This window comes from Dermacentor andersoni, chromosome 7, assembly GCF_023375885.2.
Source record: "Dermacentor andersoni chromosome 7, qqDerAnde1_hic_scaffold, whole genome shotgun sequence".
NCBI classification, from domain to species: domain Eukaryota; kingdom Metazoa; phylum Arthropoda; class Arachnida; order Ixodida; family Ixodidae; genus Dermacentor; species Dermacentor andersoni.
This window is the reverse complement of record NC_092820.1, coordinates 163186891-163214849: the sequence shown is the minus strand read 5'-3', so window position 1 is coordinate 163214849 and position 27959 is coordinate 163186891. Positions and strand designations below refer to the sequence as shown.

Genomic DNA, 27959 nt, shown 5'->3' with positions numbered 1-27959 from the left:
CGATATCTGCGCTATATTTTGGGGGCTATCGTGACCGATAAAGTCGAGCCCTGTCGCCGTTCTGCTCCGGCAACTAGATTCTCCGTCCTGGTGCGCAAAATGCAGACAAAGGCATTCGTGGCTGCCGCTGATACCGCACACTGTATATAGTATCACAGGATAGCCCAGCACGCATGGCGATTCTGATATGCACGTGGCCCTTGTCGCTGGCGCTGCGATATAAATGGGCGTTCTAAGGAAAGGTTGCCATGCATGCACGCATTGTTTTCAGGCCGTCCTTCGGTGCCGCGAGTATTTTTTCTTCTCTGGAAGCCGCGAAGATTTCGCTCTGACCTCTAAAGTTTTGCCATACGTCCTTCACTGAACAAAGGCAATATGGCACTCATTGGTGTTAAACGTTGCAGCCGAGCTATTCTACCATGTATGGTTTTCTTCAATATGTCCGTTGCCGAATGCCTTCCGCGGCGTAAATTTAAGTGCTTGTCGTGAAAAAATAAAAAAAAGTTGAAGTCCCCAGACACGGAAGATTTCAAATTGTTTCTCCAAGTGACTTACCCCCGTGCTGCTTACGCCTTGTACAATAGACTCTCCATTTTAGTTTTTTTATTTCCCTGCATTGTTTTCATTTAAGACAGAAACACCTCTAAGGAACCGGCTTGTGAGGGCTTTCGACCTTCTTTTCATCTTTTTTTAAAGAAACAAGCGTTAATTTTGCGTCAGTGGTGGGAAAAGAACATCGCTTCACGCCGACAAACAAAGCAGCCATAAAGGAGGGAGCAACTAGCAAATGCGTAGCAGGAAAGCGACGTGGTATCACGAGTTCACAATTTGGTAGGAACGAAAACAGAGCTTATGCGTCTGCTTAATTCAGCAGCTGCGAAAACACATATCGCACTTGAGCGTCATGTGTTTGTGCCCTCACGAGGACCTGTCGTGCCATGCACGACTTCCGAGTGCTTCTGTTGTAATCTCGAGCTCTTTAAACTTATAAGTGCGCTATAAGCCAATTCCTCGCTAATGCCCGCTTTGCATAGCTCGATATGTGGTGTCCCATTGAATTGAATTCTTGGGTTTTACATGCCAAAGTCACGGTCTGATTATGAGTCGCGGGCACTGGATTAATTTTGACCACCAGGCGATCTTTAACGTGCCCCCAATGTGCTCGAGGCACGGGCATTTTTTGCATTTCGCCCCAGTCGAAGATGTTTCACTGGGACCCTTGAGGTATAAGTAAGCAAGCTATCCTTTATGTCGGTCACCATTAACCTTGTTTTTCTTTAATATTTATATTTTCGCGAATATTTTCTACTTATACGTAAAATCGCAAAATATTTGGAACGGCTTCCCCATAGATTGGTCTCCATTTTTTTTTTTTTTTTTTTTTTTTTTTTAATGCAATGACAGTGAATATGTGGAACTGGGTTCCGGTGTTATACCCACTGTTATCCGGAACGATGTTCCGCATACCTGCAGTGGTTCTGCTTTCCGAAACATTGTTTCACACACATATACCCTGGAACTGCGTTTAAGCAAACGCGATGTCGTCCTACACAAAGCCCCTCTATCCGCCTGTCCGGTCGGCGAAAACGTGGATGGCGGGGCTTTAGTCCCACATACTTACACGTGGTTTCCACGTGGTTAAACAAAATTGCGCTGTTGACGGTTGAGAACGGCTCTGGCGGTCTCGCCTGTTCGGTCTTTGTTTACGCGAAAGCGTGTGTACTGTACGACACGGTGGCGTACACGGATGTACGACAGAAAGCCTCGCTGCCCTGCGTTAATGTGGGCGCGCATCAATCATGCACGCACATACACACACACAGGAAACGAGACGTCTGCGCGTTGAGTTGTGAGATGCCACACACTTCGCCCAGGCAAAAAAAGAAAAGGTGGGGGGGGTAGGCAGGAGTTGGAAATTCAAGACGATGAGCAAAGCGAGAACAAGGCGAAAGCGGGAGCCAACGTTTCGACCACCGTGGCTTCGACAAGTGGACTTGTCTGTTTCGAGGCTTTTTTTTTTCCCCCCTCTTTTTTTGTGGCTGCTTTTCTTAGTGTTTCTTTCGCGGGCTTGTTCACAACCGGCGATCTGCTGCTGCAGCGACAAGCGCCGGTCTTTTGTGTACAAAAAGAAACCTCGGGCCCCTCGGTTAACCCCCTATCTTCTCGCTCGCTACTTTAAGGCACTTAGCACGCACGTTGCTTTGCCATGTCGATGTGGGCAGTGTATACTGCTCTCGCCTTTGGTGGTGGCGGTCGGCGCGGTGGTCAACAAAGCAAAGATGTTTCGCCTCCTCGTCGGTGCATCGTCGGAGTCGATTTCCCGGCACCGGCAGCGGTATGCTTTTGAGCGACACCGCCTCGGGAGGTACACCGCCGTCTCTTTCTCTTGTCTTTCTTGTTTCGAAAACGACCGAGCCGTCAGCAAAGGCCGGTAATCAATGGAATGGGCGGTCGAGGCATGCCTCGCTAAGAAAAAAAGAAAAGAAAAAAAGAACCGACTTCCGCCGTTCCTAGAAAGAGCACGTTGTTTTACTACGGCATGCGGTTACGCGACCGAACACTTCACCCCCCCCCCTCCCCCTTTCTTTCCGTAGTAGCTGGAGGCTTGCGAGTCGAGAAAAAAAAAAGGAAAAAAAGAAATACATTTCGCTATAGTGCTGGTGGCGAACTTGGCTTGCGCCCGACGTAGTGGACGGCAGGAGAGAGTCCCGGCGCTACTACGGCGCACGGTATACCGGTTCTGCCGCCGGCGGCGGTGTCGGGCGTTGCATGCAAATGTTTTAGGCGTCTCTTTTGAACCGCTGCCAAGTGCGGTGATCTGCGCGCTACTGGAGCGGCGGTGGGCCGGATACTTGCGGCCGCATAGTATGGCTGCGAAAGCACCGACGAAGCTGGCTGGACTTCGGTGCGGAGGTGACGCTGAATAGTATAAGGCTAATGAACACCGTGGGCTAGGCACTCGTGGCACATTTATTTGTTTATTCAATTTATTCAAGTACCGGTTTCTTGAATCGTGGAAATTGAAACAAAAGAAAGTTAGTGCGAAGAACAATAAGTAACAGTCTCTCCTCTCCACTGTTTAACCTGTTCATATATATATATATATATATATATATATATATATATATATATACACCAACACTCCCAGGGTTAGTTCTAGTAGTAAAGCATGAAGACCCCAGAGAGTCGATAGGAAAACGGCGCCGCGGCAGCTCAATTGGTAAGAGCATCGCCCGCTAAATGCGAAGATGTGGGCCCACCTGCGCCATGTTGAATTTTCATCCACTGTCATTTCCATTTATCATTTCTTTAACTCAATCAGTAAGTAGAAGTAATTTCCCCTAAGGTGTTCTTGGAGTCTTTGTTGGCTTCTTATGATAGTGTTAGTAAAAATCGGGCCCCTCGTTTCCCTTTCTTCTCGTTACCAATAGGGACGGGATTTTCCAATTCAAGAAGGTCAGTCCACCGACCGGAACTGTTAGGCAAATAAACCGAAGATTACCGCGAAGTTGTGCTTCTTCGATCGCCCTCACTAAGTAATATGCAACATCATCAAGCTCGTGGTCGTGGTGTTGCATCAACAAGTGGGCTTAGCCTGTCGATCGGTGCCGGCAGTTGCTTCGCCTGAGCGTCTGTTTTCGTCGCTGTCACTGGTGTATTTGGACACCTGTCGAAGAGATCGGTGTCTCTTAGAAATGTGAGAAAAAAAGGCCCAAGTCTTCCTCGCGGACGGGCCGTCCAGAAACTCAAGGCGTCGCAGGCAGGCGCCATGGAAGGCTTTTCTTCTGTGTACAAATGTATGTTCTCAATAAGAAGAGCGTGCCTTTCGATCGGCACGACTACGGATAGTTTTCGGTGTCTCACGTCTCGCTGCACGAAGTACGCGGCGGAGAATCGGTACGTTCCGTCTTGAATAAACCGTGCAGTGGTACGTGCAGTTCCTGCACTTACTGAGTGCAGTAGTGAGCATTTCTCTCACGAAACCGCCTGCTTGCGCAGAGCGAATGTGGCGGAATCCAAACCGTTATTATGTGAGCGCGAATGTCGGATTTTCCTGACATGATTACTTTTCGGCGACATCATTTGCCATGGTTCTTCGATTCGCACTAAGTGTCGCCGTTAAAGGTAATTGACGCAGGGACCACATTATCGATCCCTCTTAAACTTCATTAGATCAGCAAATCTTTTTTCATTCATTTAATCATCCTTATTCACCCCCATCCCATACACCTGTATGCCCTGAAGCATTTACTCTCGCATTTAAAAAAAAAAAGAAAAAAAATGTAATTTGTCGATACAAAGAGCGCAGTTTCTTTTGCTTTTTGCTAAGTACATGCGCATAAATAGCTAGTTTTGTTTACGTTTGAGATCGCGAATCCGAATAAATATATCCAATTAATCGTTCAAAAATTTAGTTTCCACATTGGGGGCTTTCTTTACACACGAATATGTTCTAAAAAATGGTGTTCACAAAAGTTAGCTCGTAGATTATTACAGGTTAATCAATTAGGAGCAATAATAAAGATACTGGACGTCTTTCCAGGTTGCTGCTAACGACATGCCATTGGTCTCATCCGCATAGGCTTCGCTTTTTAACTCGGTGATGATAGCTGGGACACCCTGTATGCGTATATTTCTGTGTATATTTTGACTGCTTCTCCAAAACATTAAGAAATACGCGAGGCGAAAAGTGTTGCTTACATCGCATTTGTGACTATATATGTGAGGGGCGATATATACATAGCGTCGGTCGTTTACATTTGCATTATAAGTGGACGTCGAACTCCGCTTTCATTGCTATTAGCTTCTATGATTTGTATGTCGCACAACATTTCTCGGGCGTCAGCTCCGTGCGGGCGTTTTGGTGTGCTCTCATAGCGAGCCGTGTAGTGGTTGAATCGCGACGTCGCAGGCGGCGTAGAGAGAAAAAGTTTGGAAAGCCGGCGACGCTACCACATGTCTGCCAACGTCGAGCCGAACGGATAAAACGTCACATTGTGCGGAGGGAGAGGGCAACAACGCTGGAAGTGCGAGGAGAGAACGCACTGCTGTTTTTCCTTCCACGAAGAGATAGGACGGCGCTCGGGCCATTTGGCAGAAGACAGCCAAAGGAGGACGCGCTCGAACGCAACGTAGGCGTGACGTCGCGGCAACGTCACCAATGCGTGCCTACGTGTCATGGGAGAAAGGGCGAGGGAAGCGTATAGAGGAGGGGCGATCCGCTGCCGTTCCTGAAAAGAAAGCGGCCGCCTGGCGCACCGCACACTCGTTCAGTTTCGTAGCACGCGCGCAGTAGTCGGCGGCTCATGGATACCGACGTGTGGTCGAGCTGCGCCATGGAGTACCCGATCCATGAGGACTTCTACGTGGACAGTCTCTTGAAGGCTGATGGTGACCTCCAGACACCGACTATCATGGACACGGTGACTGACATTGACTTGGATGTGAGTCGTGCCACCAGCATTTTTTTTTTTTTCTTGGGCAGCCGTGCAAAGAGGTCTGCGGCAGCTTAGCGAGGGCGTAGGTGTTTTCGAGACTGCGGTAAACAAGCGGTTCTGGCGCTGTGAGCAGACGACGGTGGGGGGGAAAGCGCCGGCGCACGTTGCCTCTGCGGGTTGAAACTATCGCGAAGGCTTGCTTGTTATTTCTTGAGTTACTACACTGCTGGTCGTCGCGAACGGAGTTCTCTTTAACGTTTGTCGGCGCATTGCATCACCGGCTTGCCTTTCCGGTGTGTGCCTGCTCGTTGTTGGTGAGGGGGGTTCGCCTGCCTTGCCGGAACGCCGCGGAGGTCCTAACCGCACCGCTGCCAAGTCGCAGCGCCCGAATCAACCCCCTATTGTTCTTTTTTCGAGCCCGGCCTTCCCCTGGATACAGCGGCGGCATCGAAAACGTTCGCCGACATTCCGTCGTCTGCTGCTCGCAAGGGGCCGCCGCTTGTCCCTTCGCTCGACAAGTTCGTGTCAACTTTCGTCTGTTGCCGGTGTCTTCTAGCAGCTGTAACGAGCACAGGTAGTGCCACGGATTTTACCGCGACCTATTTCTCGCGCTCACATTTCGTCATCGCGATAATCGTGTGCGCGCTTGTTTGGCGGCGGCGCCCATGATACTGCTAGATGTATTGCATGTCCAAAGTAGCCGTTTAGTCACTCACGCATCAGTGCCGCATCCTCAGAGCTTGGAGCTGTCGAAGGCTTGTATATTGAAGTGCGGCGATGCGTCTCTCGAGTGTAAACAAGTCCTGCCCGGAGTTGGGGGTGGTCGGCCGGCCACCTCTTAATTACCAGTTCGGCACCGCCGGCCACGCTCCATGGCGCTCGCAAGTCTGTTCAGGGGGACGATAAACGTCGCGAGCGGCGTTCCGCTCAGGCGCCCTGTGTTTTTATGCAGTCGCGTGCATTTGTACATCCATGCATCGTTCATTGAGCACGGGTCACTGTCACGCGGCGCGCACACGTGAGACGTCTACACTGGCGGCGAAGCAAGCGAGGTCTTCGAGGGCGGGTGCACCGAACATGCCTGTGCACGTTTCCCGCGATCGGCAGCTCTCGTCTCCGACGAACGAAGACGGGTCGTCGATCTTTTCGGTTCGCGAGGACCGCGGCGTTCCCGGCACGTCGGGGAGGCTCGAATTTGATGGCGGGATTCGCCGTTCGATGGCCCCGCGCCTGTACACTGTCGTCCCTCGCCCTTTTGCAAACGCCCACGCTGCCGCCCGCAGGATTCTGTTTTAAACAGCCCTTGACTGGTTGGTCGGCGGCGCCCTTGAAATGTAAGCAATGGAACTGCCCTGCTCTCTCGAGCGGCAACCGGTGCGAGGTCTTTTCGCGCTGTTCAACTCTGTGCGTGCGTTCGTGTCGAGGAGTTTTCTTTTTTTTGCGAAGTCGCGCTCAAGGCCGCACGCGTTTTTTGAGCGTAGCTTTGGCTGCGTTGGTGGCTTGTGCTTGGCCCGCACGTCTCTGTCCGTCCCTTTCCCGCACCCCTTAATCTTCATTTTCTTTTCTTTTTCTGGTATTATCCTTTTCTCAGCTTCGTCGGCGCTATCGGGCTGCCTTTTGTCTCCGCGCGCACCTGTGGTGTACGTGCCGCGCGGACGCTTCCATTCATTTTGTTGCTTGTCTTCTCGGTGTTCGAGCTCGTTTTCATCGCTTCGTTCTGTTCTTGTTGCTCGCTTTTCGTGCGCGCTGATTTGATAGGACCCTTGGTCGTACGGTAACGGAACGAAAAGAGTGCGCCCTTGGGAAAGTCTGAAATGTATCTTTGTGACAGTCTTGACTCCAACAAGTCGGGCTCCATAGAACGTATGTAGCGTCGGACGATAGAAACTTGCTGGAACCTCGATGTAGAAGCTGCAGCCTGTGGAAGCTTAACAAATTTGTCGGTAGTCGTGTGCTGACCAAGAATTCGCGGGATCGAAAATTAGATAGAAATTTCAGTAACAATTGCTGGCGAATACAAAAAAAGCTCGGACCAAACTTGTCGAGCATAGCTTCCGTTTTGAAGGACGCAAATCGGGCATCCCCTCTCATGTTGGCCAACAATACACGTAAAGTGCATGCTTCACGGGTTTTGTGTCGCAGGGCGTACATTCAGGGAAACAAAAAAACTGTATGCAGCCTTTGTCAAAACCTTGGAAGCCATTCCGCGCCCCGAAATTCGGGAGCACTGTCCATGTACGCCTTCGGAGCAACGTAATAGGCGCATTTGACCCATTGGGCCTATCGATAATTCAGCCATTTTGTCGCAGCGCACGTTGCGTAACCGTTGCTCTGATATTGACTGTAGCACGAGAGATGCATTCAGGAGCAGCTTTTTTTACCGACTAGGGCCATGGAGGAAGAAACTGACGCTGCGATCGCCTAGCTACCGTGTGAACAAATGGCTATTGCATTGATTTATCTATAGTCTTCGTGCTTGTAGCTTGCAAGCATTGTTTGGCCGTTGTCTATACCGCTTTATCTTTTTGATAAATTTCCAGGCACTCATTCTCTAAACGCGGGGAGGCAATGGGTCTCCGTGCACATGAATAATCAGTGCCAATTGTTGCATTAATCTGGCTTGGCGCTCTTTGGCCATACCTGGCCCTTGCGCCAATAAGCACCACACATTCATTCAATCGTTGCATTAATAACGCAATTTTTGTCTGTAAAATGGACACTCTGCAGAGCCGAAGAATTTTACGGAGCCAGAAAGACGAGCTTAGGGCAAACCCATATTAATTCCGCCATGTCGGGGTTTCAAGCCAATCAGGGCTTGCAAGATGGCAGATTCGACACTATGGCGGAATTTGTCAGTGTTCCGCCATGCTTGCAGCTCCCTTAGACACTAGCGCCACCTGCAGTAATGTTTGTAGGAAACTTGCAGGAGTTGACTCTCGCAGGGCGCGGTTCGTTGCTTGAAGAAGCCTCCTGTGCCGGTGCGTGTGAAGGTGTGCTCTTAACACGTGGCAACGCGTACGCCGCCTCGCTCTGGCTGTCGTCGTCCGCATGCGAAGCACGCCTGTCGCTTCGCGCCGTCGTTAAAAGCGAGCAAAAGTCCCTGTCGCCGCTACATCTGACTGCCGTTACATGTGTTTCTTTTCCTCCACTGGGCGGCGCCGCTTTTGAGGCTGTAAGGAAGGAAATGGGAAAAAAAGAAAGAAAAGTGTGTCGAAACAACGGCTGGCGAAGAGTGGCCTCCAAACTGCATTCGCGCCGAAGAAGCTGTCAGCGCCCGGCGCGTTTGCCAAGGCCTCTCCCGCGGCAACGCTGGCCGCACTAGCAGGTTTTATAGCCACCCTCGGCGTGGAAAGCGCGGTGTCATCACTCACTCGGTCCGTGGCCAGTTGTCAGGTTTCTGGCCGGGGCGCGCACACTCGTGTACCGTCGTGCCCAGCGATGTATCTCACTTAAATCGTCGTATACATATACAGCGTATACGTACACAGGCGAAAACGTATCTGTCTTTCCCGTCTCCGCGTATATATATATGTTTTCGTGACTGTATTCTTACACGAGCTGGACAACGTACGAACTGCCTGACCCTCACATAATATAAATCATGACATTCGATCCATAGCTTTGTGTAGTGCTTGCTGGTTGAGTACACTGGCAACAGAACACTCACAACCCGAAACTATGGGTTCGTGCCAGCTAGACCGACCGGAATGCTTAATATAACGCGACATGATAGCTCACCGCGATATCCCAATTGCCGCCTCACCCGTCGGTGGCACTCGGAACTGTCTCGCGGCCAAGGAAAAGCACTAAAGGGAAAATAAAACGTTAAAGAGCTAAGAAAACAAACGCGTGTATTCAATAAAACAGATACAATAAGTACTTTGAAAATGAGCTTAGGAGTATTTTTGGTTGGGTTAGTTGGTGAAATGCTTTAGAGGTATTAAGAACAGGCCCGCAAATTGGCACACATACGCCGATAAAAACAGACGTGACGAGCGCTCGTCGTCGTTACAAGTGCGCTAACTGAAACCAAAACCGAAATGATGACGTTATAGTTACTGCGACCAGTAGTAATTTCCTTGCCTTCCTTTTGCTTTATCTATCCATATATATGAACAATGAATTACTACTAACTGCCTCAGGAGAAGTCGTTAGGGTAGATCATCGCACGGCGTGATGTCTGACTGGCAGCTGCTTTGTACTTGACAAGGAAAAAAAGTAGTTGCGTGCGGAGTAGCGCTTTGCACTCCAATTTGATTATGTGTGTATAGTCTCGAGACTTTCTTGCAGCGAACAGGAAGCTGTGGTTGCCAAAGAAGGCTCCTCGGCTGGAACAATGTGTCTGGGGAAGCAAAATGGGTTTCGTTTGGGTCAATCTATTTCGCCAAAGCTGATGCCGTTTGCAAAAGATCTGTCAAAAAGGGTGAATGTCGGAGGTACGAATTGGACGCGGTTGGGGTCCTTGGACAAAGGTAGTGGAGGCTTAGCATGGACTGTAGGGAGCACTGAAAGCAGTGGCTCATCACGAGCTACGCGGTCATACTAGTCTGTGCTATGTGCCACCATCACACCCTTCGTCCAAGTACCCCAACCACGTCCCTTCGTACCACCGACCAATCGCCCTTCTTGACAGCTCCATTGTTAACGGCATCAGCTTTGGCGACATCGATTGACCTTTCTGACGAAAGCCCTCTTGCTTCCCCAGTCACACTGCCCCAGCCGAGGAGCCTTCTTTGGCAACCACAGCTTGCCGTTCGCTGCAAGACAGTCTCGAGACTACATAGTCACGTTCACGCACGTTGAACGCTATACTGAAGTGTAGTGTTCAGTCGAGGTGTGGCTGAGGGGCACACACAATGCCTCGTCTTCTTTTCCTCGTGCATCCCGCCGCAGCTGTCGCTCATGTAGGCTTCCTTGCAAGGACGAAGCGGCAATCACGTGTGTGGCTTTCGTTGAGTCCTTCGCGTGTCTTTGTTGCGAAGGGCACTAGCCACCACGGTGACACTGCGGGCAATTTTTTCCCTCTTGTTCTCAGCCTTAGGCGACCACTATAGGTCGGCGGTGCGCCGCTTTGAAATCGTGATATGTAAATTAAATGCTCGCTACACATGCGGCCGCCGTGGCCGGGATTCGATCCCGCGCCCTCGAGCTTGGCAGCGCAACGCCCAAGCCACTGCGCCACCACGGCGGATACGTGGCACATATGCCTGAACGCTGCCCTCCTGCTCAACAGTGGCGGCGTAACTGACTGTGAGCTCGAAACCGCGTGGGCTGCCGCATCTTTCTTATAGCGTACACTGTAAACTCTCAGTTGTACGAATGTTTCAGAATAACGAACTTTTTTTCAAAATCCGTGGCGGTTTTCCTCTGTTTTCTATGCAAAAAATCTTTCAGTTAAACGAATTTCTGAATAGCGAATATTTCAGTTGAACGAACTTGATCTGTGGACCCGGGCTCAGTTTTGAAATCAGTTCAACGAAGTCTTGCGCCCTGCAGCGCTGGCGTAGCCGATGCCCGCCGCCCCCAATTCGTCCCTCCAGCGGCGGCTGTGTGCAGTGCGACAGTGAGCTGGTTGCCTGTGCTGAACTATCAGACCTGGAAATTTTTTCCAGTATTCGTCCCGGAGAATTTTTTCTTTTTTTGAAAATGAGATAGGCAACAACGTAACTGTTACGCACTTCGTATATATCGATGTACCTACTCCATAAATTGCATTTCACAATTTTGACTCGATGTCCGCGTGCTGTTCCATGTTCTAGTGAACTTTCAGTTAAGTGAAATATTTCCTTGGGACCCTTGAAGTTCAGTGTAGTGCTTTATTTTAGTAGGACGCTATATGGCTCTCAATGCGCCGGAAGTCGATTCGAGTTCAGCCCAGGCTGCGGTTAATGTATGCGGCAGCCACGCCATTCGAGTGCTCCAGAAAAATATGTCATTGGGCGTAAGTGCGTATCGGCTCAAGGCCGATACGGGATTGTGGATGCGAATCGAGAGCCTTTCTTTCGTTTCTCAACTCGTGAATCGTCGCGCTCGTAACGCTAGTCTCATCTTCCAGGTAGCCAAAAATGCTAACTTCCGCACAGCTTTCACCTGCCTCTAACTTCAATGACTACTGCACTTCCATTAGGCCGGTGGGCGGCTTGCTTGCTTATAACAATCTTTTACTACTGCACTGGCTGCGGACACAATGTGGGCAGGAAAATTTCGTGAATTTCGCCCCTCACCCTTTACTCTGCCGAGGCGGACCATCTCGACGGTAAAAAAGCGCCCCACTACAAGGCGAACTGCGGGGGAAGCGAATCGGAAAACGAGGTCTGGCGGCGGTACGTTTCCGCATCTAATGTGGCTAGCGTCCGTGGTGGTGGCGTTGTTAGCGGCCCCTCGTCGTTGTCGGCAGGAAAAAAAAACGAGGGTTTTGCGCTGTTTCGGGGGGGCCCCCGAGGGCCGGACGATCGGCCGCGCCGTAGACTGCGGCGCACCCTTGACCCGCTTTGTGTGCGTGGCTGGCGGTGCCTGCTGGTCGCCCTCTCGCAGTAGTGTTTACGGGCACCGCGTGCTGAGCTTTTGCGGGTGGAAATCTACTGCAGGAAGGCACGTTTTCCGCTGCCCCTGTTGTTGCGTCTGGGGACCGACGAGGGAAACGACACACGCCGGCGCTTTCGCCGAGGGACCGAAGGCGGCATTGGACGACGATGGTGACCGTTTCCCTTTTAAAACAGAGCGGTGGCATGTGCCACCTGTGCGCCGTACTATGCGGTTACTACGCGGCCCTCTCGGACGCCACCTGCCGTGCTCACTCGATATTCCGAAGCGCTCGCTGTTGCGAAGCTCGTTGCGTGACGACCGTGGAAGTTGTCTTCCCCGAACTTTGGCACGACTTTCCGACACGATTGTTCAGTCGGAAGGCATGAAGTAACTGTGTGACGAACATCGCCTTTGAGCCAAGACTAGCAACATTTAGCAACTTAGTTCATCCGTGCGCGCTCACGAGTTCGCTCTTTTTTTTTTTTTAATTATTATTCGTCGCGATCACAAGCCTATTGAAGGGGCTCTTGTTTTCAGTTTCACGTTATTATTGTTTTTGCGCATCATTCCCTACCGCCCACTGAACATTTCGAGATGCGAATGATCGCCGGTGCTGCACCCTTTACGTGGACCCGACTTTTGGCGCCATCGATTAACGAGCGGCGCGACACCGGGGGGGGACTGATTGTCGCGTCGCTTGATGAGTGCTAGCGGCGGCCTCCCTCTCGTTCTTTCCGGGTAAACTTGTCTTCTCGGAAAAAACGGGGACGTATTTTCGTGGGAGTGCCTCTGATCGATCGCACGGCCTCGTCTCTTGACCGTAATCTTCTCCCACATTGCACTTGGCCGTGCACGGCACTGACTGCAAGAAGTTGCAGCCGCCGCAGAGACGCTCGTGCAGGTAGCCCTCTTCGCCCGCCGTTTACGTGCGCGACTCTTTTCATTCGCTTTCGTTCGATCTCCTAGGGAGGATTTGGACTTTTTTTCCCCAGGTATTCGGATAGCCTTCCGGGGATGATGTGGTGATGTTAATTGATGATACCTTCTCAACATGTCTGAATGAAAAAGATGTGCACGTGCCACATTTAAAACAGACATATTTTATTTATTATTATTATTATTTTGTACAGACATAATTTTCTAAACAATTGAACAGCAAACTACCATAACACGAAAAAAAAAATACTTATGCAAGGCATTCATTAGAGAAGTGTATAAATGCACCGAAAGTACTCTTTTTTTTTTTTCCGCATGAAGTGACTTTTCAAATAGCCCTATTAATCATGCCCACAAGCACAGCCATTGACCATGTGTCATTTTTGTTGCATGACGCTATACATCAGCTGTCTAGTTATCCTCGTTTATTTATTCATTTAGTTTCATAAGTTATTGTCACTGCACTGTTAATCAGACATCATTTCTGCATGAAGATGAGCTTTCTCTGTCAGCCCTGTAGTGGAATTTAGCAACTGTCAACTCAACTGCGACCTTTGTTTTGTTGTCTTTGCAGTATTCCAATTTTTCAGGAATCACTGGGATCCCCACACGCACCACTTCCACACTAACTCCCACAACCTTGAAGAACATAGAGGAGTCATTCTTGGAGCTGCAGTCGGTCCCTCCAGCACCGATGGAGCATCAACACCAAGCTGGCTTCGTGCCACCCGTGGTCAACATTGCCCAGTACCAGCAGCAGCAGCATCAGCAGCAGCAACAGGTTAGTCTCAACTCATTGTTGCCTAGCTTTACCTCTATATTACATTCTTTAACATTATGAAATTATGTCTCTGCAGTGCTTTTAGTTTTACTGTTATTCAACTCGCATGAACGTACCTTAAGGACAATTATGCTTTTAGCTGAGCAAAGGACAAAGTTACATTTTTGGTCTTGCTCGATTACTCATTCCTTTGTATGGTATTCAGATGCTTATATAGATCAGGTGCAGATAATCTGTAATCGGCAGTTTTGGGTGGATCCTTAAGAAAAATACAGCCTTCAGTAGACCAGAACCAAGTAATGTTTGTCATTTTACATTATGGTGGTGAAGTTTGGTGGTGAAGTTTGGATTTAGTACGCCACATGTGTTGCTTAGTTGGTTCCCCAACAATGTGAATATTAAGCCACAGCCTGTTCTGTGACACTGGATTCAAGCCCTGCAATACCCAAGCAGGTGGCACTCTTGAACTAGCTGCCATCCTAGGCGCCTCAGTGACCTAGTCTTTTACGACATTGTACGTAACATTGATGTTGTTGTCCTCCATGATGTGTGTTGTGCTCAAGCCGATCAGGCTCCTCCTTTCTGGTCGCAGCAGCAGCAGCCTCCAATGGTGACGATCAAGCAAGAGGTGGACGACGACTGGCTTCCCCCGTGCACCACTCGGCAGCAGCTGCAGCAGCAGCAAGTGACTCGGCACATCAGCAACACACCTACACCATCGCCACCGCTGCCCCCTAAGCCAGCTCGCACTGGTGGTGGCAGGAGGCCCAACAGGAGTGAAAAGGTGAGCCTCCGCACACTGCAGCGTGAGTGGGGTGGGGCTAGGCCAATCTCACAGTTAATGGGTACATGAATTCATTTGGATTTTCAGTCTCTGATATTATCAGTCAATGAATAAACCAATCAAACCTTCATTCACAATTGATTCTAAGCAAGCTTTATAAAGGCAACACCCCAGAACTCTGCTCGGAGTTGTGTGAGGGGATTATAGATTTTAAAGAATGGTAGTGTGTTGTAAACGACCACTTAGTTAAGAAAAGTTCAAAAAGAGAGAGTGACAGAGAGTTGTGCATAGAGCACTAAAACAGAATATAGTTGGGAGTGTCATCAGAAATGGCAAAAAAAATAATGGTGAAAACTATATTAATCCCTGGCTTGAAATGATGAGAGGTGATAGCCAAATCAATTGCAGGTTGGAAAAAAAAGCACCCCTTTTAAGATTTCGTTTTGGTCTTCTTTGTGCCAGTGAATTACCACAGTGCTGCACAAGCTAATTCAGATATACTGCATAAAATTTTGCGCATCTGTGTTCCTGTATCTTGCATCTCGATGAGAAAAGGGGCAAATGTTGTTCATATTATGCATTGTTCATATTAGTAGCATTGTGAAAGGGCTCGACTTTTGGGCTTGTTATTGGAGTTTTAGCTTGTCCCCAAACTAATTACTGTTTGCAGTTCTCTGGGTTACCAGATAGGCACACGGAAACAACAATGCTGGTTGCAACATGTGACACTACGTTTAATGAGAGCACACAAAGCTAATAATGCATTGACCTACCACATTCTGCTGACATGCAAGTGTAAAGCATGGGTAGTGACATAATTGTTAGCATGACATGTTTTTATGATTTGCTGGAAAACACTTGCGCGACACAAGATGTTTTCAAATACATTGTGGTTGGTCAAAGCGCCACAGGGTGTCACTGCCAGCTTTGCTGCCTCTGTTTATAGCTCTGGTAAACTGCAAATGGTAAGAATATTGTGGACAAGCTAAGATACTCTATTGCTGCAATGTGCGTGCCATGTAGACCAGAGGCCCTCTGATATTCTTTCTTAAAGCAAGCTTCTTATATGATTGTGATTGCCGCAATCAATATGAATATGATTACCAGATCCTGACAGTTGCTTATTATTATTTTCTTGCTTTTCAGCTGAGTCCTGAAGAGGAAGAGCGAAGGCGAATTAGGAGGGAGCGCAACAAACTGGCTGCAGCACGTTGTCGGAAGCGGCGGATGGATCACACAAACAGCCTCATTAAGGTGAGCATTGCTTGGGTTCCCACCAAGAAGTGACCACTCTCCAGCATTTATTAAGCCCAATTCAGTTTTGCAAACTTTTAAATATAGCAAATGAATACAATGCTTTCCTTTATTTACTTGCCATGCCGTTTTGAAGAAATGCCCATAATCTTTAGCACGGATGTGATAAAGTTCCTAGCTTTGCTGCAGGCTCCCTCATCGTTAACGTGGTCTCACGCTGTCAGCACATGTCCACGGTTGCAAGATTAGGCCTCGGCTTGTGCTCTTTGGCTACTCATCTCAATACCACACATGTTCCTTAGCTAAGCTATTATAGGTGGAAGAAGCCTCATATGGAAATCTGTCTCCTTTCTATCTAACTGTGGGTAGTATAACGTCTCTTGAATGCAGATTTCAGCGGTAAGCTCACAAGAATGTAATCATTGTTTAGTGCAAAAAAAAAACTAAATTCTTTTCCTAATAAACCAAGTCTGCTTTTCTGTTTCCTAAGCAATGTCAGTAAAACTAACTATTGTAAATACAAGAAAAAAAACGTGGGCATAAAAATTTTAAGCTTAGTTAGTGTTGTGAAAGGAGAATGAAATAGTCTGAACCACTCTCTGTTGTTGCTGCTTTTAGGATGGAAACCCTCACTTATGACGTGACTTGATGCATCCATTCTTGCAGGAAACAGAAGGCCTTGAAGAAGCCCGAAGCTCACTGCAGAAGGAGATTGCTGCACTGCGCAACGAAAAGGAAAACCTGGAGTTCATCCTTGAGGCTCACCGGGCAAGCTGCAAGATGTCCCACATGAAAGCTATAACTACTGCCTCTTCTACAATGAGTGCACTCTCACAGCAACGACCTCAGCATCTCCCTGTTGTCACCTCATCAGATTCTGGCCCTGTCCGCAACAACCACAAGCTTCCGAATGCCCCTGGCCGAGCCCCCAAGTTTTCCCGTCCCAACTCTCTCGCTGTTACCTCGGTGTTCACGAACTCAGATGGCAGCAGTGCCCTGAACAACAGCTGCAGTGTTCCTGCGTCTTGTCCCTCGCTCTTGACGGAAGTCGCCGGTGTGCCCATCCAGACTCCGTCAGCCGGCATGTACAGCTTTGAGTCCATCGTCGAGGGCACCGGAGCGACGCCCACGGGAACTACACCTCTCACGTTTTCTCCAGTGACATCATGTGCCGAGCAGCAGCGCAACACCAACGGTGACCTGTCTAGCCCTGACGGCATGAATCCCCCCAAGCTGGTGTCACTCTGACCCCCACAGAACTGAGGTTTGTGCATCTCAGGAGCTGCGACCTCTGACCGAGCCTCTGATGGGGTTGCATGCACCACCAGTTCTTTCCCTGAGTGTCATTGCTCGGAACTTTTGACGGTGCATCGTACCGTGTTCAACATTGTCATCCTCTCATGCTGGCACTTGTTGCCCTATGTCCATTTGCAACGAGTCGGACGCGTCCAACGTGATGTGCCTGCCGGGAACTGGCTGCTCTGTTCTGTTTCGCTTGGAAGTACCTAGGTACACTTGCTGGGGGCAGTGTCTTTGTTTGTACTAAAGCTAGAAATAAATGTCAGCTCCTCAAACATAACTTGCTGCTGCATCGTTGTATGCTGCCTGTGCCTTTTAACGTGGAGGTATCTCTGTAATTTTTTTCTTACTTTATTTCTGTCATGAGCCTGAAGTGGATTATTCCTTTCTTTAATAAGCTTGATAAATGGGCTCATATGTCGTATAAATTGACTGTGTCTGTGTTTTTCCATGCTTCAGCACTTTCCTAGTTTTTACCAAGAACTGTTGGCATCAGAGTGCAAAAAGTTGATTTATAAAGTGTGGTTCTTCTTAAGTTCTCTAACTATGTATTCCACTGCTCACTAGCCAAGCTATTTTTGATGACCAACCATTCTCGATCCAAGTTAAATTTGCAGCTGTGTCTGCTTGACAGGGCGTCATGCCCTTACATGAATATGTGTCCTTTGCTGCCTTGACGTGGTGGTAACAAACACCCTTGAACACTGCTTCCTCATAGAGCAGTTAGTTCCCTGCTAACAGCCTGTGGTGTACTATAATTCTCAGAAGATTTTTGAAGAGGTTGTTGGCAGTGCGTTGTTAGACCAAGCTGTTGCTGTAGAAGGAAGTCAGTACAGTTGCTCCAGTCAAACACCATTCCTCTGGTGTCGCAGATTGCGACACCTCGTGATGCAGGTCACCTTAGTCGGCTGGTTGTGAAGTCTTGGGAAGAATGGGTTCATACACCCTTGGAGCTCATGTGTGATGATTTTGATGGAGGCTGCTTAGGAACTGTATGCTAGGCTGCAAGTTTTGAATTTGCTCAACAAGTGTCTTCTTGTCGCCTGAAATGTGCCATGCCAGAGTGATTTGTCACTGTTGAGTATCGGGAAGTAATCTCTTTTTTTTTTTTGTGTGTGTGTGTTTTCAAGGCTGCCTCCAATTGTCATTTACTTGTAGCATGTTTGGACAATTTCAGCTGATTTAGGGTTGTATATAATGTGCACAGTTTTCAGACGGTCCTTGAGCCATAAAAACTAAGGACGTTAGATGTCAAAAGTTTATGGGCATTGATGTCAGCACCTTCCAGCAAGGCTTTTTATTCAAGTCCAGGTTTCTTTTTTTACCTTGCAGTTTAGATGTTAGGTGTCTGTACACATGACAATATGTCCTGCATTATGCAGTAACTTAAATATGTCCATACCTTAGTTCTTCGCTATTTCAGCTTTGATTGTCGGAGCATGCAGAAGTGCATAGCGTGGCCACTACCTGAAATGAATTGTTGCAGAAGGCTTTTGTGCGTAGAGTCAATGGAAAAGCTTGTTAGCAATGGAAGAAGGTTTTCCCGATAAAACTGTGGGTTAAGCCAGCAGCTGTAGTCCTGGCGTGGTGCGCACGAGTTTTGCATTCAATGCATAATGCCAAAATATCCTCAGATAATCATAGCCACAGGTTGAGCATTTCAGATCATTTGTGCAGTGTAACGTTGGCGCCATGCACCTAGTCTGTTTTTATTGCAATTCATTGTGCAAGTGAATGAGTGCTTTCATAATCAACCTTAAGCAATATGGAGAGAGAGGACCCCATCACATTTGTGAACATTGGGGATCATTGATTGTAGGTGTATGCAATTCTTGACATAAGAGCGTAAGCCTGTTTCAGTTGGATGAAATTGAAATCAAGTGATAAAAAATAAATTGTGTATTTGATAATACATTTTCAAGTGAAGTTCTAGTATAGCCAATGTAGACCAAATATTGCAATCATTTGACCAGCAGTAACCAGATCTCCATTTTAAACAGGCTTCGTTGTACTTAACATTTCACGTGAGTGTTTGTGCATTAAATGCGTTTCTCTTTGTGCGTGCATATGTGATCATAGGGATCTGGGATGACTGAGGTTGGAGAGGGAGGGAGGGGAGAGTGTTTTTATTCTGGCATTGTCATATCATTGGCTCTCACTTTCGTACAGCTGTTTCATTGTGTCGCGCGATCACATGCATTTCTGCTTACGCAATGGCTGTTACAAGTGGTTCTGTGCTACATGTAGTATCTCAACGCAACACTCCAGTGAATCTCGTAAAGCGTACAGTGCTGAATATCCTGCCATGTTGATGACACGGTCTGCCGAGGTGTTTTTGAGAGGTGCAAGATTGTGCGCAGTTTATATGCATAATGAAGATTACATATGCATGCATCTAGCATGTACGTTACACCATTAAAAGACTGTATAGCAGCAAATACTGGGCTTGCATGCTCCTTAGCCAATGCAGACATTCTTCTAAAGTGCCACATGCTTTTTCCTGCAAGAATGATATATGCGTGGTCTGATAGTATATATTTTCTATACAAAACTTATAATTATTACGATAATATATACTGCATAATGCTATTTTAGATGACACAGCAATAATGCCCTTTTATATCTGCACAAAAACAATGAATGTGTGGTTGTAACTCTCCGTCGTTGCAGAACACAATGCTCATGACTCTCATTATGCACTTTCGTGAGAATGTTAATGACGGTATGTTTCACCTGCTTATTTGCAGCTCCGAATTGTACCAAAGACTGCTTGTGCCGAACGGAACTCTCCTTTGCTTCTTTTGTTTTGCCGGCATTCATTGTTTTGTTTGAGTTGTTAAATCCAGAGTCACTCATTGTGCTGTGTTTTTAGTTGGTTTTTGTTATAGGTTATTTATTAGCCAGGAACTGATGTTCTTGGCTTCCTTGTTTATTTCGTTGAGCTTCTGTTTCTTTTTTTTTTCTTTTTTTTTATTATTGTGGTTCCGATATGGCACACTGCAATGGAGTGTTTGAGGATCATGTTCTGCCATACATTTTATTGTTTTAGTTACATCTTGTCTTTCATGTTGCATTTAAACGTCTCGAGATTCATGGTGTGTGCGTGCCTGCTTTATCGCTTCTTAAGCCGAAATAAAGAGAATGTTTCATATTTTTATACCTGCAATGTGGTGTACGAATTAAATGTGTACGAATGTACGAAGTGTACGAATTAAATTTTAGAGCTGATAGAACTTATAAACACAAATTTTGACAGAAATCCAATATATTTAGTCGCCACTCATGGGAATCTGCTAAGCGCATGGCAGTTGCACTCTTCGGCAGTTCAGTATTGGTTTTCTGGATGAAATTGACTGAAATTCATTGCACTACAGAAAGCATCAGCTTTTTTATGTCTGGAAACGGTCATGAACTCTTCGGGGCATGGGCTTTAGTTCTAACATTAAGATCAATTGTCTGATGCTTTCGGTTAAAATTTTAGTCTAATTTTCATGATTACTTGTCTAATCGCTACCATAAAGTAATCTTAATGTGGATGCCTTTGGTAAAAAAGAAAAACCCAAGTAAATCAATATAGAGGGATTTCGAACATATTCTGAAACACCCCATGTACTCTGTCTATCGCACAGGTGTTTTCACATCTTTTCGGTTACTTACCGAGCGAGAACCAGGAAACGAACAAATGCATACAGGTCAGTAGGTTGAACCACCGTCATGTTATGGAAAATGTTCAAAAGGTAATCAGGTGGCAATAGTGTAAATACGAAGGAACTCTAGCTAGCTTTTCTTTCATTTTTTGAAGGTAGCTCAGGCTCAGAGAAACAATACATGCATGAGCTGCATCAAGGTAAGTGCAGGTAATATTTACCTACAATTTCTTATTGTAATCTTCACCCAAATCAACTTCACTGTGGAACAAGAAGTAGTTTAATGCTAATCATACTTGTCCTGCACATCTGCAAGCACCAACAAGTTTAAAATTTTATGGAATTCTGGGCAATTTAAGTCTGACTCTTCTGCCTTGATTATATTTTTCTTCAAACTGTTGCTAAGAGACTGCTGGTCATGCCTCATCTATATTACATGGCCCCTCAGTCTACTTGCTTTATCTAGGGTTTCTCGTAAACAGCCTAGGCCTGTGGGTGCAGCCGCCATTTAATGATACAGCACACAATATGTTTATCATGACAATGTTTGCACGTCAGTCTGAAAGAAAGAAGTCTTTTATATATGCACGTGTGAGAACCTTGCATAATGATTGCACCTTGCAATTTATTTCAATTATCAGTGCAATTGCAATAAGATTAGGAGATTTGGTTCTTAAGCTCGTCATTTAGAAAGATTCACTGCAACTAAATAAAGCAGTAAGTCTCTTTGGAACATTATTCAAACTTAATTGCAACTAGCAGTGACTCTGAAAACTCTGCATTCAGCTAGGCTGACTGTATTGACAACATTGACTTAAGCAGCAGCCCTGGTCTGGACATTTCACCTCTTTAACTTGCCATGTTTGCCACCAACTTTCCATGAGGGCAGCCATTCACTTTATTATCAACTCCAAGAAATTCAGCACATTTAAATTTGATAGTACTCTGATTAGCGTGCCAGTCTACAGCATCCAATTTAGATTAGTGATACATATACACTGGAATGATTTTGTGCCATTTAAGATGCAACATTTGGCAGCTATCTATAGAAGGAAAAGTAGCATCTCGGAGCAGAGGCATGCATGTGGTCGTTTAATCTACACTAAAGCTGTGCAAGAGAAGCTGCTTTATTAACATAAGTGATTGCTATTAAAACTTATGCATTCATACTTGCCTGCATGCATAGTTCGGAATAAAGAATAGAAGGTCCACTCTCACTCAGCATCAATATTATTTTTGAATTTCTATTTATCTTGTTAAATTTAAGTAACTAGCTTGGTTATCTGTAAGGTATTTTATTTAATAGTGGTTGTGAAAACTTAATACCAAGAAATACCGATTTATGCAGTCATGAAACTGATATAAACCCCAGCTAGCTAGAAGTTAGTAAAAGCATTTAATGCATGTAAAAATATTGTTACGCGAACGAAGGATTAAGAACTGGAGGCTATTTACAAGGTATATTTACAAAGGATAACTGCAGCGCTGGCCAGTTCACCCGACAACTCGAGAGCCAGAGAGCGTTCGTCGTCTTCGTCGGGGCACCCGCATGCATCGTCCACAAGAAGCACGCAATATGCATGCGTCAATATGTACAAGTTGCACATAGTATGCTTCTTGGGCTAGTTTGTACATAGCTGGAAACGATTTTAGGTGCAAAATAAGACAAGGGCTAAGAATAGACGCAGACAAGCTCACTCCTAATGCGGGGCTACTTCTTGTGAAGTGATTTGTTTTTGTCTTTTAAGAGGAAACTTTAGCTCGGGCCCAACTCTGATGCCACCTATTCAAATACATGTAAAACACAGAAACACATTTCTGAGGTAAGCACTAGGCCGATTTTAATGAAAGTTGTTGCATTTGCAAGAGAAAGTTAAATTCTAGTGGCTGATGGAAGTGGAATTTAGGTTTAGGGCCTGAATTCTTTCAAAGGAATTTTCAAAAATTGGTAAGGTTGAAAAAAAATAGAAGCCCGAAGTTTACAAATTCATAGCTCTGCACCTAGAACAGATATCGCAGTTCTGCTGTAAACTGAATCCATTAGAGCATCCAAAGCGGACAAGTTTGATATGTCACTTTATGTCTTATGTGAATTTGTTACACTGTCTACAAGGGTTTTGCAAACTCTCACTCACATATTAGTGGTAAATTGGAGAGCCATGAGTAATGCAACAATTTTGTTCACTTTAGATGTACTACTAGATAGAATTGTTATATCATTTTTTCATTGCCGAGTTTGAGTTATAAATTTATGGTTTCGTTTTCTGAAAATTTGCGATTTTTAACAATATTTATAAGAACATTGACTGCCTAAATCGAAAATACTCTACCAACAGTCACTATATATAGGTTTTAACTTTCCCTTTTAAATGCAACCAACCTACTCAAATTTAGTGCAGTGGCAAGAAAAACAATTTCTCCTTGCATCAGTACTGCAGGTACGTTAGATTCGCCTGCGCCACCTGAACCAGTTCGTGAGTTGCTGCACCAACTCTATGGCTGCACCCGGCCGTTCGTTTCAGCGGTGCAGCAATGGCGTCCAATGAACCACGCCGTTCGTTTCAAAAAGTGCAGGTCAGGTGCAGGGCTGTCAGGATTCTGCTGCACCTACTCCCTGTCGGTGCCGACTTTGTTCAGGCGTACAGTTGCGATGCAGGAGCGCAGCAGACGACCCAGCACAAGGGCGCGATCGCCGTTAAGACGCCGCTTAGCTACGTCTGATGTGTCTACGCAAGTGTGGCATGTATTTACGCCCCAGAAGCCGATCATACCTGCAGTTCAGGATTTCTCAAACTTACGCACTCCGTGTACATTAGTCGGAAAAAACAAAATGTGTGCACCGCGTCTACGCCTTGGGTACGTTCGATTCGCCTGCACCACCTGAACCAGTTCATGAGGTGCTGCACCCTGCCATCCGTTTCAGCGATGCAGCAATGGCGCCCGCTGAACCACGACGTTCGTTCCAAAGGTGCAGGAAAGGTGCAGGGCTGGTTCATGATTTTGCTGCACCCACTTGACTGTCGGTGCCGACTTGGTGCAGGCGTACAGGTGCGCGCAGCAGCGGCGCAGCACACGGGCGCGAGCACAGTTAAAACCCCGCTAACACTTGTCTGATCTGCTACGCAAATGTGGTGTGCATTTTCGCCCCAGAATTTACGCCCGATAATACCTGCAGTGCAGGAGCTCTCCGTGCACATTAGACTGACATAACATAACGCCTGCACCGTGTCTGCACCTTTGCATTCGTTGCGAGTGTCCAGCTGGGCCTGCACTGGCTTGCACCTCAGGGATCGAGCTGCGCAATTTCTGAACTTGTCGTGAATCGCCGTGAACTGGTTCACAGTGATGCAGGCGAATCAAAGACCCCTTGACTCTCTTTGTACCATTTGAAACGAACCAAGGAGGTTTAAAAACATATTTTTTTGTAAAACCTTCTTGAAACGAAAACGAACGTCGTGGTTCAGCGGGCGCCATTGCTGCAGCGAAACAACGAATGGCAGGGTGCAGCACCTCGTGAACTGGTTCAGGTGGTGTAGGAGAATCGAACCTACCCCCTACAGCACCGTGAACCATCGAGCTTCCTACAAAAATTACTTTGTAGGAAACTCTACGTCGTGAACCACCAGGAACTGGTTCACAGTGGTGCAGGGCATAGAGTTTCCTACAGTAATTTTTGTAGGAAACTCTATGGTGCATGCGAATCTAACGGACCTATCGAAAAGAGAAGGAAAGGGGCGCGCAGACCATCGAGTTTCTTACAAACTTTTGTAGGAAACTCTATGGCTTAGATCACTGAAGCACGACAGTGCGACGCTAGCCACCCTAGCGACGCTTGACCGTGCTCCTTCAGGGTTTGCAGAATCCAGCGCCATTTCTTTCTTTAAATCACTATCATCCTAAATGATGATCTAGTCCTAGAAGCCACGGTGGTCTTTGAATTTTGGATAAAGCAAACAAAATTATTCGATTTAAACTTTTGCTTGACTTGGCTAGTTCATTCTTTTGACTTGCCGTGAAAATACGCACACGCAGTAAATTAGACGTCTCCTTGACTAAACATAAAGTTCAGCCGGTTCAACATCAAGATGTTCGCGAATTGTTAAACAACACGGGGGTCGTTTTCGACCACGCCTGTGCATTTATTTCAGCAAAAAAGAACGATGGATTTCACTGAAGTTTGGAGTAACACCCGGTCTACGGTAAGCGTCGCCGTTGTGTCTTCGGACGTAGTGGCGTTGAAAGAAATGATTGACAGCGGCAAGCCCGTAGACGTGCAAGACAACCGCGGTTGGAGGCCGCTTCACGAGGCTGTCGCAGCGGGATGCAGCGTTGAAGTGCTTGACCTCCTCCTAAACCACGGTGAGGTGTGCTTCACATATCACCAAGTGTTCCCTGTCGCATAAGCTGAAAGCTGATTGTAAGGCGACACTGCAGCAGTGTTCGTCTTGTCCGGTCCCACATACAGCTTTTTCCTTTCATGACACCATCAGCATCATTGCATGGAGATGGGGCGCCTAAGCGCCAGCATAGATGACAACTCACGAACGTGAGTATATACGTGTACAAGCCCAGCCATCGTTAAATAGCGCAACTGCAGCGTGTCGGTTGTAAAGCTTCACTGGGCACGCAAAGCTCGCGCGTTGAAAACGAGCAGATGAGCACAAGTAGATCGTTCGTATTGTCTTCATTAACTGTGCTCGATTACCAGGAAAGAGAACGCGAATGTGTAAGCTGTCGAGGGCGTGGCCAATCGAATCCCTGCGCTTTCGCATTATTTGTTGCCATCAACAGCTATCGAAGTTCAAGAACTGTCAGTGCTCAAAGGGAACTAGAAAATTGAATTTACACCTTCGACGTAGGTGACTGTGGACGTTTTCGCGCATGAGACCCGAAATGCTTGCGTGGGACGTACGCTTGTTAAGGTTTCTGTGACTGATCGCGCAGTTGCTTTAATAAAAAGGAAATAACCTTTTTTTATAGGCATTTGTACACATGACAGTGATGCGACTGCATTGTCGCCTTTAGAATGGTTTTTGTTTCGGTTGGTTGTGTGCGCACGCGCTGGTGTGTGCGTGTGTGTGTGTGTGTGAGTTAAGAAAGGGCAGTAAAATTCTGCAGTGGGTGTTGTGACCTTGCTCTTTTCTTGCTTGTCAGTCAGGCACCGTTGCCTTTCCAAATATTTGTACTTGTGTTCAACGAGCAATTCTCTAAACTTCAATACATGGCCCTTGTTATTTCAAGCTGACACAGATGTCAACTGGCGCACCTTTGAAGGTGAGACAGCACTGCTCCTTGCATGCAAGAGGCTGAAAGGAAAGACGCTGCTGGACATCGTCAACAGACTGCTCAGGAGCAATGCTGACGTCAACATTACTGACCATGAGGGCGACTCACCGCTGCTAGCAGGTGCGACTGGCGAGTATAGGACTGGTGGACTGTAGCTTGTTTTCCTTCTTCTTTTCATGTAAACTCGTGCTGTTCGTGATTTTGATGTTCATTTTATTGCTCGTTTTATGCTTGCAGTATAACATCATAAAGCACAAACTAATGTTCTTGATGCATGTTTATTATTTCTCTTGTTATACATGTCACTTTTCCATCTTTTGCCCATGGTATTTCTTGTATTCCGATCCTCGCAGTTCTTTTTTTGTTGTTGCTACCCTTTGTGAGGCATGTGCATTTTGCTTCTGTACTTGCTTTGCAATTATTTTTCTATCTCTCTTTATGGTCCCTATGGAGTTGTGTAAGCTTGCACTAAGTTACTTTGTACTTGCACTTATAAAGAGCGGCAACATGCCTTATGAACGGCACCTATAAGAGCAGCAATATAGCCTTTTGCCATTACCTATTTTCACTCCTCAAGATAAACAGAAATTTTGATTGATATGAGTTGATTGATTGCTGAGTAACCCCCCTTCTCCATTGATGACCCATGCAGCAACCCGTGCTGGAGAGACTGACGTTGTAAGGCAGCTTCTCTGCATTGGTGGGGCTGACGTGAACAGGGGGGACTGTGGCTTCTGGTGCCCACTGCACGAAGCAGCTGAGCGCGGTAACCTAGCCACCCTGAAGTGTCTCGTTGAGCATGGGCGCCACACTAAGCTTGGCGTACGTGATGAGTGCCGTATGACACCCATCTTTGTCGCCGCCCAACATGGCCACCTTGCCTGCCTCGAGTTTCTTCTTGGCACTGCCAAAGCTGCAGGTATGTGTATCTGCTCCTGGCATCCTTTCTTTATTTTGGTTAGTTACTTTCTTGCACAATGTGGCGGGGCTGCATTATTTTAATGCAAGATCTTCAAGGGCCCACGTATCGCACGTCAAATCAACACCTTTGTGCTCGCTGTGGTAGCTTTGCGGTTATGACATTGCCCGAGGTCACAGGTTCAATCCCGACTGCGGTAGCTGCATTTCGATGGGAGCGAAATACAAAAACGCTCGTGCACTTAAATTAAGGTGCACATACGTTAAAAGAACATAAGGGTGTCAAAATTAATCCATAGTCCACCACTGTGGCGTGCCTCGTAGTCTTATTGTGGTTATGACAATACTAACCTTCTCAGAGGTTATGAAGAATGGCGTGCAGCAATGACTCAAGCAAACACATCTCGCTGTGTGTTCTGTGTACTATTCAAACAGCTGTGGTACACGCAAGGTAATGTTTAAAATCAACTCACCACTTTCGTATTAGACCAAACACTTAAGAAATTAAACATTCACTGTCAACCTCACCGTTATTTGTTCTCGATCAAAGCAAACAACCCAGAAAGCTTAACTTACGTCTTTTTTTTTTTAATTTTTGATTTCCCCATGGCACATAGTGCTGCACTGTTTGCCAGTGATGATTGGCATAGTATTCTGAGCATGATGCCTTTGCTTATTTAAAATGTGTTCAAAATGTCAGAGGTTGTGTAGGGGCTCTGTAAGTTGTGGGAGTGCATTTTCACTAAATGCAGCCACTGCGGGTCTTGTGTCTGTCTGTTTCGTTGTGCACTATGTAGGATATACCCACCAAACTTTTCCATTGAGCATTTAAGATTATGCAGCACTCTTACCGCTGGCTGATGTAATAACAAATGCGTGCACGACGAGGGTTTAAATGTTTCATCGTAATGGTAACATCATAACATAACTGACATGTTTCCTCTCCACAGATAACAAGGAACAAGGCAGTTCAAGCATTGGTTTCAGCTCCACTTGCATTTAATTTAATGCAGCTACAGAGATCAAAATGCTGCTTTAGTCACAGCTGCACTTTCTGGTCTTTCTTTTATTTTCCTTGTTAGCTTGGCCAA

General features: G+C 46.7%; 2 protein-coding genes across 6 annotated transcripts in view; both read left to right on the top strand.

The window, feature by feature from the left end:
- Positions 1–20183, top strand: part of LOC126533116 (uncharacterized) — an 88975-nt gene extending 68792 nt beyond the window's left edge. Inside the window, exons 1-5 of one of the 4 annotated variants that reach the window (XM_050180385.3) lie at positions 5193–5444; positions 13474–13680; positions 14276–14464; positions 15611–15718; positions 16385–20183. In XM_050180385.3, the coding sequence (XP_050036342.1) occupies positions 5307–5444; positions 13474–13680; positions 14276–14464; positions 15611–15718; positions 16385–16966 (1224 nt within the window). In that variant the 5' untranslated portion in view covers positions 5193–5306 and the 3' untranslated portion in view covers positions 16967–20183. Of the gene's footprint in view, positions 1–5192; positions 5445–13473; positions 13681–14251; positions 14465–15610; positions 15719–16384 lie in introns of those variants that run through there. The other 3 variants (XM_055071847.2, XM_050180384.3, XM_050180386.3) reach the window with 3 other exon arrangements.
- Positions 20184–24327: 4144 nt separating this feature from the next.
- Positions 24328–27959, top strand: part of LOC126533119 (ankyrin repeat and SOCS box protein 3-like) — a 29473-nt gene continuing 25841 nt past the window's right edge. Inside the window, exons 1-4 of one of the 2 annotated variants that reach the window (XM_055071848.2) lie at positions 24978–25023; positions 25155–25210; positions 25906–26070; positions 26603–26869. In XM_055071848.2, the coding sequence (XP_054927823.1) occupies positions 25195–25210; positions 25906–26070; positions 26603–26869 (448 nt within the window). In that variant the 5' untranslated portion in view covers positions 24978–25023; positions 25155–25194. Of the gene's footprint in view, positions 25024–25154; positions 25211–25905; positions 26071–26602; positions 26870–27959 lie in introns of both variants that reach the window. The other variant, XM_050180389.3, reaches the window with a different exon arrangement.